At 44.0% G+C, this 14,670-nt stretch overlaps 1 protein-coding gene across 1 annotated transcript in view; it reads left to right on the forward strand.

Annotated features, from left to right (window-relative positions):
* Nucleotides 1–14,670, forward strand: part of PYGB (glycogen phosphorylase B) — a 59,838-nt gene that overhangs the window by 19,925 nt on the left and 25,243 nt on the right. Inside the window, exons 3-4 of the mRNA XM_050745465.1 lie at nt 10,994–11,072; nt 13,224–13,327. Of these exons, the coding sequence (XP_050601422.1) occupies nt 10,994–11,072; nt 13,224–13,327 (183 nt within the window). The remainder of the gene's footprint in view (nt 1–10,993; nt 11,073–13,223; nt 13,328–14,670) is intronic.

Here is a 14,670-nt window from a genome sequence, read left to right on the forward strand (position 1 = left end):
ACAACCCCACAGCCAATATCATACTGAATGGGCAAAAACTGGAAGTAGTCCCTTTGAAAACTGGTACAAGACAGGGATGCCCTCTCTCACCACTCCTATTCAACATAATGTTGGAAGTTCTAGCCAGGGCAATCAGGCAGGAGAAAGAAATAAAGGGTATTCAATTAGGAAAAGAGGAAATCAAACTGTCCCTGTTTGCAGATGACATGATTGTATATTTAGAAAATCCCATTGTCTCAGGCCAAAATCTCCTTAAGCTAATAGGCAATTTCAGCAAAGTCTCGGGATACAAAATCAGTGTGCAAAAATCACAAGCATTCCTGTATACCGATAACAGACAGCCAAATCGTGAGTGAACTCCTATTCACAATTGCTTCAAAGAGGATAAAATACCTAGGAATCCAACTTACAAGGGATGTGAAGGACCTCTTCAAGGAGAACTACAAATCACTGCTCAATGAAATAAAAGAGGACACAAACAAATGGAAGAACATACCATGCTCATGGATAGGAGGAATCAATATCGTGAAAATGGCCATACTGCCCAAGGTAATTTGTAGATGCCATCCCCATCAAGCTGCCAATGACTTTCTTCACAGAAATGGAAAAATCTACTTTAAAGTTCATACAGAACCAAAAAAGAGCCCGCATTGCCAAGACAGTCCTAAGCCAGAAGAACAAAGCTGGAGGCATCACACTGCCTGACTTCAGACTATACTACAAGGCTACAGTAACCAAAACAGCATGGTACTGGTACCAAAACAGATATACAGACCAGTGGAACAGAAGAGAACCCTCAGAAATAATACCACACATCTACAACTATCTGATCTTTGACAAACCTGACAAAAACAAGAAATGGGGAAAGGAGTCCCTATTTAATAAATGGTACTGGGAAAACTGGCCAGCCATATGTAGAAAGCTGAAACTGGATCTCTTCCTTACACCTTATACAAAAATTAATTCAAGATGGATTAGAGACTTAAATGTTAGACCTAAAACCATAAAAACCCTAGAAGAAAACCTAGGCAGTACCATTCAGGACATAGGCATGGGCAAGGACTTCATGTCTAAAACACCAAAAGCAATGGGAACAAGAGCCAAAATTGACAAATGGGATCTAATTAAACTAAAGAGCTTCTGCACAGCAAAAGAAACTACCATCAGAGTGAACAGGCAACGTACAGAATGGGAGAAAATTTTTGCAATCTATCTATCTGACAAAGGGCTAATATCCAGAACCTACAAAGAACTTAAATTTACAAGAAAAAAATCAAACAGCCGGGCGCGGTGGCTCAAGCCTGTAATCCCAGCACTTTGGGAGGCCGAGACGGGCGGATCACGAGGTCAGGAGATCGAGACCATCCTGGCTAACACGGTGAAACCCCGTCTCTACTAAAAAATACAAAAATCTAGCTGGGCGAGGTGGCGGGCGCCTGTAGTCCCAGCTACTCGGGAGGCTGAGGCAGGAGAATGGCGGGAACCCGGGAGGCGGAGCTTGCAGTGAGCTGAGATCCGGCCACTGCACTCCAGCCTGGGCGACAGAGCGAGACTGCGTCTAAAAAAAAAAAAAAGAAAAAAATCAAACAACCCCATCAAAAAGTGGGTGAAGGATATGAACAGACACTTCTCAAAAGAAGACATTTATGCAGCCAACAGACACATGAAAAAATGCTCATCATCACTGACCATCAGAGAAATGCATATGAAAACCACAATGAGATACCATCTCACACCAGTTAGAATAGCGAGCATTAAAAAGTCAGGAAACAACAGATGCTGGCGAGGATGTGGAGAAATATGAACACTTTTACACTGTTGGTGGGACCGTAAACTAGTTCAACCATTGTGGAAGACAGTGTGGTGATTCCTCAAGGATCTAGAACTAGAAATACCATTTGACCCAGCCATCCCATTACTGGGTATATACCCAAAGGATTATAAATCATGCTACTATAAAGACACATGCACACATATGTCTATTGCGGCACTATTCACCATAGCAAAGACTTGGAACCAACGCAAATGTCCATTAGTGATAGACTGGATTAAGAAAATGTGGCACATATACACCACGGAATACTATGCAGCCATAAAAAAGGATGAATTCATGTCCTTTGTAGGGACATGGATGAAGCTGGAAACCATCATTCTCTGCAGACTATTGCAAAGATAGAAAACCAAACACGGCATGTTCTCACTCATAGGTGGGAATTGAACAGGGAGAACACTTGGACACAGGAAGGGGAACATCACACACCGGGGTCTGTTTTGGGGTGGGGGGAGAGGGGAGAAATAGCATTAGGAGAAATAACTAATGTAAATGATGAGTTAATGGGTGCAGCACACCAACATGGCAAATGGATATGTATGTAACAAACCTGCACGTTGTGCACATGTACCCTAAAACTTAAAGTATAATAATAAAAAATAAAAATTAAAATTAAAAATAAACTTTGTACACTTTTTTCTTAAAAGTGATATTTTACTTGCAGTTTAGCTTTTATTTATTCTTGTGTTTGAAATATTTTCGTGATCACTGGGCTTTCAGTGTTTCCAGGTTCCTGTGCTGGGTGTGTCTAGGTGTGAGACATAGTGCCAGATGCTTCAGGTGGAAGAAAAAGTGATGCTCCCATTTCTAATGGAACGCCAAAAAGAAAATGTGGCGCAAATGCATTGTCCGGCCTGAGTCGTCCAGAGGAGCAGTTTATACTAAAAAGTAGTGGTTCAAAAGCAGCAGCCCACTCTTGATTGAGCTATTAAGGATGCATTAAAAGTGATCTTCATTATGAAACATTTTACACATACACGAAGATTGAGTGACTGTTACAGTGAACCTGTGCCACACACCCACCTTCTGCCTTCTCTAGTCACCAGCTCCACCTCACGGCCAGTAGTGTGTTCGTCATACCCCACCACATGCAGGTTATTTAAGCCAACCTGAAGCAGCATGGTATTCACTTGTAAATATTTCAGTAGGTGGCCGTGCACGGTGGCTCACACCTGTAATCCTAGCACTTTGGGAGGCCGAGGTGGGCGGATTGCCTGAGCTCAGGAGTTCAAGACCAGCCTGGGCAACAATGGTGAAACCCTGTCTCTACTAAAATACAAAAAAAAAAAAAAAAAAATAGCCGGGTGTGGTGGCATGCGCCTGTAGTGCCAGCTACTCAGGAGGCTGAGGTAGGTGAATTGCTTGAACCCAGGAGGTGGAGGTTTCAGTGAGCCAAGATTGCGCCACTGCACTCCAGGCTGGGTAACAGAGCGAGACTCTGTCTCAAAAAAAAAAAAAAAAGTGTGTGTGTGTGTGTGTGTGTGTGTGTGTGTGTGTATATATATATTTTTCAGTAGGTGTCTCAAAAAGATAAGGAACTCCTAAAAATAGTTATTTCATTATTCCTAAAATACTGACAGTAATTCTTTTTTTTTCTGAGATGGAGTCTTGCTCTGTCACCCAGGCTGGAGTACAATGGCGCGATCTTGGCTGACTGCAACCTCTGCCTCCCAGGTTCAAATGATTCCCCTGCCTCAGCCTCCTGAGTCGCTGGAATTATAAGCACATGCCACCACTCCCAGCTAATGTTTGGATTTTTAGTAAAGACTGGGTTTAACATGTTGATCAGGCTGGTCTTGAACTCCTGACCTCGTGATCTACCCACCTCAGCCTCCCAAGTCAGTAATTCTTTAATGTCAACTTCTCAGGCAGGGTATAAGTTTTTCTGATCATGATACAACTTTTTAACAGCATGTTCAGAAACTAAATTGCATTTGTTTTTTTAAACTTTTCTTTTTCTTTTTTTTTTTTTGGAGACGGAGTCTCACTCTGTCACCTGGGCTGGAGTGCAGTGACACTTAGCTCACTGCAACCTCTGCCTCCCGGGTTCAAGCAATTCTCCTGCCTCATCCTCCCTAGGAACTGGGATTACAGGTGTGTGCCACCTCACCTGGCTAATTTTTGTAATTTTAGTAGAGACAGGGTTTTACCATGTTGGTCAGGCTGGTCTCAAACTCCTGATCTCAACTGATCCATCTGCCTCGGCCTCCCAAAGTGCTGGGATTACAGGTGTGTGCCACCTTGCCTGGCCACATCTTTCTTAATCTATAGATATCTCCTCTTTTTTATTTTCTTCCCTGCAATTAGTTTGTTGGAACTGGGTTTGTCCTGTAGAGTTTTCACAGAATTTACATTTGACAGACTGGGTCCCCATCTGGTGTTTAACCGACCACTGTGTCCCAAGGATGTCTGCTCTCACAACTTCTTTTTATTTTTTTGAGACAGAGTCTCTCTCTGTTGCCCAGGCTGGAGTGCAGTGGCTTGATCTCGGCTCACTGCAAACTCCGCCTCCCGGTTTCAAGTGATTTCTGGCTAGTTTCTGCATTTTTAGTAGAGACGGGGTTTCACCGTGTTGACCAGGCTGGTCTCAAACTCCTGACCTTAAGTAATCTGCCCACCTTGGCCTCCCAAAGTGCTAGGATTACAGGCGCGGAGCCACCACACCCGACCTGGTCTCACAACTCTTACTCAACATTGTACTCAGAGTCTTGGCCAGGGTATTTGGCAAGGAAATGAAATAAGAAGCATCCAGATTGGAAAGGCAGAAGTAAAACTAACTCTATTTGCAGATTACATGATCTAGAAAACCCTAAGGAATTGAGTAAAGACCATTAGAACTAATAAATGAGATCAGCAAGGTTGCAGGATATAGGATCAATCTACAAAAATCAACTGTATTTCTATACATCTGCAATCCAAATGGAACATTTCATTAATTCAGTCCAGATGGAATAAATCCAAAATGAAATTAAGAAAATAGTTTCATACCATTTACAATAGCATCAAAAAGAATAAAATGCTTAGGTGTAAATTTAACCAAAAAAATGCAAAACCTATACCCTGAAAACAAAGACATTGAGGAAGAGCTAAATATGGAAAGGGATCTCATGTTAACATCTTGGAAGACTCAATGTTGTTAAGATAGCAGCACTCCCCAAATTGATCTACAGATATAGTGAAGTCTCCATCTAAGTTCCATTTGGCTTCTTTGCAGAGATTGACAAGCTGATTCTAAAACCTTGCTAGAAATGCAAGAGAAGTCCGGGTGTCGCGGCGGGCAGCTGGCGTCCCTGCACTTTGGGAGGCTGAGGCAGGTGAATCGCTTGAGCCCTGGAGGACAGGGCTTGCAGTGAGAGGTTGCAGTGAGCCAAGATTGCACCGCTGCACTCCAGCCTAGGTGACAGAGCAAGACAGACCCTGCCTTAAAAAAAAAAAAAAAAAAAGGCCAGGATGGTGGCTCACACTTGTAATCCCAGCACTTTAGGAGGCCAAGGTGGGCAGATCACCTGAGCTCAGGAGTTCAACACCAGCCTGACCAACATGGAGAAACCTCATCTCTACTAAAAATATCAAATTAGCTGGGCGTAGTGGTACATGCCTGTAATCCCAGCTACTTGGGAGGCTGAGGCGGGAGAATTGCTTGAGGCAAAGGTTGTGAGCTGAGATCACACCATTGCACTCCAGCTTGGGCAAAAAGAGTGAAACTCCATCTCAAACAAAAAAGAAAGAAAAAAGAAAAAGCAAGGGACCAGGAATAATCAAAAAAACCTTGAAAAAGAAAAGAATTGGAAGACTCACACTTCATAATTTCAAAATTTACTGCAAAGCAGCAGTCATCAAGACTGTGTGTTAGAAGCATAAGGACAGAACAATGGAATTAGAATTAAGAGTCCCAGAAATAGGCTGGGCATGGTGGCTCACACCTGTAATCCCAGCACTTTGGGAGGCCAAGGTGGGTGGATTGCATGAGCTCAAGAGTTTGTGACCAGGCTGGGCAGCATGGTGAAACCCTGTCTCTACAAGAAAATTTAAAGAAAAAAATTAGTCAGGTGTGGTGGTGCTCACCTGTGGTCCCAGCTACTCTGGAGGCTGAGGAGGAGGATTGCTTTAGCCCAGGAGGTCGAGGCTGCAGTGAGCTGGGATCGTGCCACTGCACTCCAGCCTGGGTGATAGAACGAGACCCTGTCTCCAAAAAAAAAAAAAAAAAAAAAAAAAAAAAAAAAGTCCAGCAATAAGTCTCATATGTATGGTCTGTTGTTTTTCTGCCAATTAAAAAAATTGTGGTAAAATATACATAACATAAAATTTGCCATTGTAACCTTTTTTAACTGTACAGTTCAATTGCATTAAGTACCTTTACCTTGTTCTTTATCCATCACCACCATCCATCTCTAGAACTTTTTCATCTTTCCTAACTGAAACTCTATACCCATTAAAAAATAACTCCTCCTTTCCTCTTTGCCTAGCCCCTGAAAACCACTGTTCTGCTTTTTGTCTCTATGAATTTGGCTACTCTAGGTACTCATTTAAGTGGAATCATACGTTATTTGTCCTTTTGTGACTGGCTTATCTCACTCAAGCAAAATGTCCTGAAGGTTCATCCATGTTGTAGCATGTGCCAGTACTTCATTCCTTGTAAAGGCTGAATAAATTTTTATTATGTGTATATACCATATTTTGTTTATCCATTCATCTCTCAGTGGACATTGGGGAGCTTCTACCTTTGGCTATTGTGAATAATGCTGCTGTGAACATAGTTGTACAAATATCTCTTTAAGATCCTGCTTTCAGTGCTTCTGATTATATACCTAGAAATGGAATTAATGGATCATATGGCAGTTTCATTTTTAATTTTTTTTGGAACTACCAAAATGTTTTCCACAGCAGTAGCACCATTTTACATTCCTACCAAAAGTAGGCAAGAGTTCCAGTTTCTGTACATCCTCACCAATGCTTCTTTTGAATTGAAAATAGAAATGACTACTATTTTTTGATAGTAGTCATTCTAAATGGGTGTAAAATGGTGTCTTATAGTTTTTATTTGCATGTTCCTGATAACTAATAATGCTGAGCATCTTTTCATGTGCTTGTTGGCCATTTGTATATCTTGTTTGAAGAAAAGCCTGTTCAAGTCGTTTACTCATTTTGAATCAGGTTGTTTGTTTTTTTGTTGTCGAATTTTAAGAATTCTCTATTTGTCCTAGATATTAATAGCTTATCAGATACGTGATTTGTGAGTATTTTCTCCCATTCTATGGCTTGTCTTTTTACTGTGTTGATAGTACATATTATATTACTCTCTATATAAAGATGAGGTTTCACCTTGTTGGTCAGGCTGTTCTCAAACTCCTAACCTGAAGTGATCCACTTGCCTTGGCCTCCCAAAGTGCTGGGATTACAGGTGTGTGACACTGCGCCCGGTCGATAGTATCTTTTGATTCACAAAAGTTTTTAATTTTTATGAAGTCTAGTTTGTTTATTTTTTCCTTTGTTGCCTGTAAGATTGGTGTCATATAGATCAATAGATTTTTTTGAAAGGAAATAGGTACCAAAACAATTCAATGGAGAAAGATGTCTTTTCAACAAACGGTATTGGGATATTTGGATATCTACATGCAAATAAATGAAATTGAACCCCTACCTCACACTACATACAAAAATTAGCTCAAAATCGATCAAAGACCTAAATGGTAAGAGCTAAAAGAATACAACTTTTAGAAAAATATATAGAGATCAATCTTCGTGACCTTGGATTAGAATGATTTCTTAGATATGACACCAAAAACCCAAGCAACGAAAGAAAAAATAGATACATTGGACTTCATCAAAATGAAAAACTTTTGTGCGTTAAATAAAGACAACCTACAAAATGAGGGAAAACATTTGTAAATCCTAAATCTGATAAGAGTCTAGTATCCAGAATATATGTAAAGAACTCTGACAGCCACAAAAAGGCAACCCAATTGAAAAATGGGCAAAAAGACTTGGATGTTTCTCCAAAGATGATATCCACGTGCACAAAAAAGATGCTTAATGTGATTAGCTATGAGGGAAATGCAAATCAAAACCACAATGAGATGCCGCTTCATACCCACGAGAATGGCTATAATCATAAACACAGAAAACAAGTGTTGGTGAGGGTATATAGCCATTGGTGTGATTGTCAAATCTTGCAGTCACTTTGGAAAATAGTCTGGCAGTTACTCAAAAAGTTAAGCATGGAATTCTCATGTAGCCTAGCATTTCCATACCAAGGTATAGGCCTGAAAGAAATGAAAACATATGTCTACATGAAAAATCGTATATGAATTTCACAGCAGTATTGTTCATAACAGCCAAAAGTGGAAACATCCAAATGTTTATCAGTTGATATATAGGTAAGCAAAATGTGGGCTAGCCATACAGTGGAATAGTACACAGCAGTACAAAGACGGGAAGGGCTGACGTATGGCACAACATGGATGAAGCTTGAATACATACTCATTGGAAGAAGCCATGAAATAACCAAAATAGGTAGATCCATAGAGATGGAGAGTAGATCAGTGATTGGCAGAGGTGGGGGAAATAGGTTATGACTGCTGATGGGCACGGGACTGCTTTTTGATATGATGGTTTGGAATTAGTGGTGATGGTTGCACAATTTTGTGAACATACACTTTTAAAAGGTGAATTTTATGGTTAATGAATTATATCTCAATAAAGAGATAAAGGTTACTGGGTGTACTGCAGTGCACTTTTTCTGTCTTCAGTTCAGAAGCTCACTTCAGCAGTTTTGGACTTTCTGTTAGCTACTTTTTGTGTCGTTGTTGAGACAGGGTCTTACTCTGTCACCCAGGCTGGAGTACAATGATACGATCACGGCTCACTGTAGCCTCAACCTCCCGGGCTCAAGTCATCCGCCTCAGCCTCCCGAGTAGCCAGGACTGTAGGCATGCGCCATCACACCCAGCTAATTTATTTTTTATTTTTTATTTTTTTATTTTTTTATTTTTTTTTTGAGACGGAGTCTCGCTCAGGCTGGAGTGCAGTGGCCGGATCTCAGCTCACTGCAAGCTCCGCCCCCCGGGTTTACACCATTCTCCTGCCTCAGCCTCCCAAGTACCTGGGACTACAGGCGCCCGCCACCTCGCCCGGCTAGTTTTTTGTATTTTTTAGTAGAGACGGGGTTTCACTGTGTTAGCCAGGATGGTCTTGATCTCCTGACCTCGTGATCCGCCCATCTCGGCCTCCCAAAGTGCTGGGATTACAGGCTTGAGCCACCGCGCCCGGCCTATTTTTTATTTTATTTTATTATTATTTTTTGAGACGGAGTCTCGCTCTGCCGCCCAGGCTGGAGTGCAGTGGCCGGATCTCAGCTCACTGCAAGCTCCGCCTCCTGGGTTTACGCCATTCTCCTGCCTCAGCCTCCCAAGTAGCTGGGACTACAGCCGCCCGCCACGTCGCCTATTTTTTATTTTTAGTAGAGACATCTCATTATGTTGCCCAGGCTGGTCTTGAACTTCTGAGATCAAATGATCCTCCCACCTTGGCCTCCTAAAATGTTGGGATGACAGACTTGAGCCACCACACCCAGACTTTTTACATCTTTCTCGAATGCTCACAAAATCAAGGTGACATTTGCCCTCCTAGGTGGGATGAGTGTGCTGTAGGCACTCAATTTAAACACATGAAGGAACTAAACATCTTTCCCTATGTTGACTTGTAGCCTGTCTTTAGAAAAATATATAGAGATTTTTAAAAAGTTTAATGGATTTTTTGAATTTAATAGATTTTTTTATGAATGAGAGGTTTTAAGATCGGTTTAGACCATAAACTTAGAGGTTTTCTGGTTGGTTATGTTGTAGTTAAACTTATTTCTTAACTTTGAGCAAGTAATGCATTATTGAGTAAATCCTAGCACCCCCCTCCCTATATCCAAAATGTTGTTGGTGGAATGTACCCTTTGAAATTGCTTTAGGAATTAAGTTCAAGTCACAGTATTTTGAAATTTTACCCTGAATCAAATTACTGTATGTGTCAATACCATTCATTTGACTTAGTGTATGCTAAATCATTTGTAACTTTGCTATTGTTATTTAAAATACTACCACTCTTCTCAGTGGATTTTTTTTGGTTTCAAAAATGTACTTTTTTTTTTTTTGAGACGGAGTCTTGCTCTGCCGCCCAGGCAGGAGCGCAGTGGCGCGATCTCGGCTCACTGCGAGCTCCGCCTCCCAGGTTCACGCCATTCTCCTGCCTCAGCCTCCCGAGTAGCTGGGACTACAGGCGCCCGCCACCTCGCCCGGCTAATTTTCTTGTATTTTTAGTAGAGACGGGGTTTCACCGTGTTAGCCAGGATGGTCTCGATCTCCTGACCTCGTGATCCGCCCGTCTCGGCCTCCCAAAGTGCTGGGATTACAGGCTTGAGCCACCGCGCCCGGCCAAAAATGTACTTTTTTTAAATTAAACTTTGTTGTTTATGTTAACATGTATTGGGTTTACTATTTTTAAATGAATTCATATGTATACTTTAAAAAGGTCTGCATTTTAATTTGTAATTTGATAAATATCAATATATGTAATTCAAATAAACAAAAGCTGTTTGGATTCTTCTGAGACCAAAAAGTTTAAAGACTACCAATCCAGATAATGTGAGCAATTTGTCAAGTTCGCGCACTAAATCCAGATTAATGGAATATTTATCCAGATGCCATAATGAGAGTACTGAGTTCGGCTTCTGGAATGGCGTTAATTGTCAATCGTGATTTTATTGCTTTTTCTCTAATTTTTAGCATGACATATCTATTTCACAACATTGTTTGAATACAATTGGAATCACCACAGGAAAAGTGCTTTTAGGGTTCAGTTTAAAAATATGTCATGTAAATATCTCAACCTATGTGAAATTAGAGAATGACAGAACCATTGGTTTTGTTTTTAGGATACATGTTATAATTTGTTCACTATTAATAGGTTAACTACCTGGCAATAAATGTTTTTGAAATATTTGTAAACTTTCATTTCCATGCATTAACATCAAATTTTAACATTGGATTTTCAAGTCTAACAGAACCCAGACTCTAATTTTTAGCATAAGCTCACAAGACTTACGTATCTTTCAGCCTGTCATTCAAGGGAAAATATTGAGTAACATTAAAATGCTGCCTCTGTTTTTGTTTGCAGTTGGGGTTGGACTTGGAGGAACTTGAGGAGATAGAAGAAGATGCTGGCCTTGGGAATGGAGGCCTGGGGAGGCTGGCAGGTAAGCTGCCCCATCCAGGAGGAGCTCTCTTGGACCTGTTGGCTTGGTTGGTGGCCATGTAGTGAGGCCAGGGTCAGGTAAATTGGCTTCAGGGTAAATTGGCTTTGAGCGGATGGGCCAGTGTGTTCTTCAGATTGAAATCTTTGCCACTATTCGGGGGAAAAGGGGAAAATACATGTTTTCTTTCACACAAGGGGCATGTCATCATTATCATGAAGACCAGTCCTGCCAGCATGGAGTAAGCTGGTGCTGGGAGGGGCTCCCGATATGCTGACCACTTTCCAGGGCACAAGAGCCAGTGATTGGCAGACAGCCCAAAGGATGGAAAGATGATTTATGGACGTGGCCCTGCTTGCAGCAGGCAGTTTCAACTCTGATACAGTCAGCAGATTGCCTTGAAATAAGAAGGCAGGGCACTGAGCTTTGAAGGTTTTCAGCCCTCTCCACGCCCCGGCCTTTGCAACATGTGATGGGTCACCACCATCTTCCTGCTACGTCCCTTCTCATCAAATGCAAAACTGGGCTTCCTACACTCAAGGGAAGCTCCAGCCTCCTTTGTCCCCATCTACTGACAACCCCAGGGGCGGCCATTCACCCCACGTCTCACCTCCAAGCTGGAGACTGTGGACTGCTCCCTCCCCAGCCCTGAGACCTGCTTCCATTTGGGGTGTTCCGGGTCCTTGGGCTTTCCCAGTCACCTTGCCTGCCCCTTGCTCCTCCCTCCATCCTTCTCCATGGCCAGATATGAGTAGAGCCTTTGCCTTCTGCCCACAGGGCCCCGTACCCACAGACCCAGGCAGCACTGAGCCCGCCATGGCTTCATGTGCTTCCCTCCTGCAGGCAAGTCCCCAGAACAAGAGTCCGTGACGCTCCCTCATCCCTCTCCCTCAGCAGAGGGCCTCACAGGCATCTGTGTGTTCCATGGATTGGACATTTTATTTTAGTTACTAGTGTTCCATGTCGGTGTTTTTTTGATTTTTTAATCCTGAATTTTTTATTTATTTATTTTTTTTGAGATGGAGTCTTGCTCTGTCGCCCAGGCTGGAGGGCAGTGGCGTGATCTCAGCTCACTGCAAGCTCTGCCTCCCGGGTTCACACCATTTTCCTGCCTCAGCCTCCCGAGTAGCTGGGACTATAGGTGCACGCCACCACGCCTGGCTAATTTTTTTGTATTTTTAGTAGATATGGGGTTTCACCGCATTAGCCAGGATGGCCTTGATCTCCTGACCTCATGATCTGCCCGCTTCGGCCTCCCAAAGTGCTAGGATTACAGGCGTGAGCCGCCGCGCCCAGCTGGTCCTGAAGCGTTAATAAGGCTGCATTTCACTCTCGCCCAGGCTGGAGTGCCGTGGCACAGTCTTGGCTCACTGCAGCCTCAACCTCTCTGGCTCAAGCAATTCCCCCACACCAGCCTCCCGAGTAGCTGGGACCACAGGCATGCGTTACCATGCACGGCTAATTGTTTGTATTTTTTATAGAGACAGGGTCTCACTATGTTGCCCAGACTGGTCTCAAACTCCTGGACTCAAGCGATCGTCCCACCTAAGCCTCCCAGAGTGCTGGGATCACAGGTGTGAGCCACCACACCTAGCCTCTAAATCTTTATTCAAAACATTGTTTTGTTTTTCTTCTAAGAAGTTTTGATTGGAACAAGGGCTGGGTTTAATGACACGTGCTGTAGCGCCTTGGGGCCCCTGGTACTGCGGTGTTTGCACAGGTGGACGTTGATTTGCACGTGGCCAGCTGCCACTGCTGTGCCGGCTTCACTGAGGAGTAGGGTGAGGCTTGGTGTGTTGATGTGTCCCTGCTGTCAGAACAGCTTGGGTTTCAGTGGAATGTGCAGGGGATTGGCGAGGCCTCAAGAGTGGGGCAGTGGGAGGCTTCCTGTTTAGAGAGGTTCCCGGCCTGGCGGAGTTCTCTGGGATTCTTCATCTCCCCATCCTCCCGTGCCCTTTGAGTAACCACGTTGATGTCTTCTGTGTGTGGCCCCAGGATCTCATGGGGAGGGTGAGGGCTCCAGTTTTCCTCTCAGTGAAGCCTGAAGTCAGTGTGATCCCCTCTGAATCTCTGCCTTGCGTCCCGTGGGCTGCCTCCCCATGGGACCTTGGTGCTGTGCCTTCGATTCTGACTGATCTGTGATTGATTTCTCAGCGTGTTTCCTTGACTCAATGGCCACCTTGGGCCTGGCAGCGTACGGCTATGGAATCCGCTATGAATTTGGGATTTTTAACCAGAAGATTGTCAATGGCTGGCAGGTGGGTGAGATTTCATTTCTTCACTGGTTTCCAGCTCTTGTTCACACAATAAAATGGTAACACTTGCAGTTAGTCTTTTTATACTTCCCGCGCCCCCGCCGGGGAACTGCAGGCCGGCCAGGGCAACGTGGAGCAATTCAGGGCAGCTCCCTTGCTCCGGCTCCTTGGCCCACATGGCCTGGGAGAGCCTGGGCCCTGTGTGAGCTTTTTGCCAGCTGCCTCTGCCTGGTGATGGGGAAGTTGGGGCATGCAGGACACAGAAGCCTGGCTGAGCCTTACAGTAGCTCCCAGTTAGGGCCAATAGCAGCCAGGCAGCGAGGGTCACTCTGGTGACCCTCTGCACCAAAATGCAGAGTGCAGGGTGGTGCTTTTGGGGTCAGCCTCAGTGGGATGTTGGCCCTAAGTAGTTAGAAGAGCAGTTGTAGCTTTTGCTCTCACCTTCTGCCTTCACTGCCTGACCCCAGTGAGGGGACAGTGCCTTTGGGGTTAGAGACTGGACTCTGCGTAGTACAGTGGCCCTTGGAAGGAGTGAGCCTCGATCTTGAAGCCTCACATTACAGCTAAGTGAGGTGGTTGAGACCCAGGCAGGGAGGAGGGCGTGGCCTTAAAATGCAGCCTCCTCCTCCCTGGGGAGCAGCTCCCTTCCCATATGCCTCAGAATGGAAGTCACCACTATTCCATTCAGTTGGAGAATGGTTTATTTAATATCGTCTGGGGCCTGCAAGTCACAAATAAAGCTAGTCTGGGGTTAGAATCAAAAGATTTGTAGCATCAGAGTGTGCAGCCCCAATGAATGTGTGTTTGATGGGTGGTAGAGATGTCCTTGGGGCAGGGGTGGGAAGTGGGTTGGGCCGCATGGCGGGTGCAGCCTCCAGAGCTCGTCCATGGCATCTGTAGGACTCATGCCTCTCACCATAGAGAAATTAACCCAAAACGTAAACATGCAAGGAGCTGCTGTCCATGACACGCACAGCGATGTGTTCAGAGGGAATGTGGACTCCTGTCTGCAGCTTACTTTAAATGCACCCCAAAATCAACGGATTGGCAGATGGAGAAACAACAGACTATTTACAGCACCTAGGTGTGGGTGCATGACGTTTCTGCATGTTTGAAAACGCTCACAATAAAATGTTGGTAAAGAAAAGTAATGGCTAAAGGTAAACCTAAAACGGACTCGGATCCATTGCTTGATTTGTGGAGATGCCCTCTGCAACCTTAGAAAGGCACCTTTCTCCACTGTCTCAGGACAGCTCTGCCGCAGCCCTCCACGTGCTGCCTGAGCGCCAGGGCAGTCCAGTCCATGCACATGCTGATGCTCTGGCCCCCAGCAGTCCCCATGTCAC

This window comes from Macaca thibetana, chromosome 10 (assembly GCF_024542745.1).
Source record: "Macaca thibetana thibetana isolate TM-01 chromosome 10, ASM2454274v1, whole genome shotgun sequence".
NCBI lineage: Eukaryota > Metazoa > Chordata > Mammalia > Primates > Cercopithecidae > Macaca > Macaca thibetana.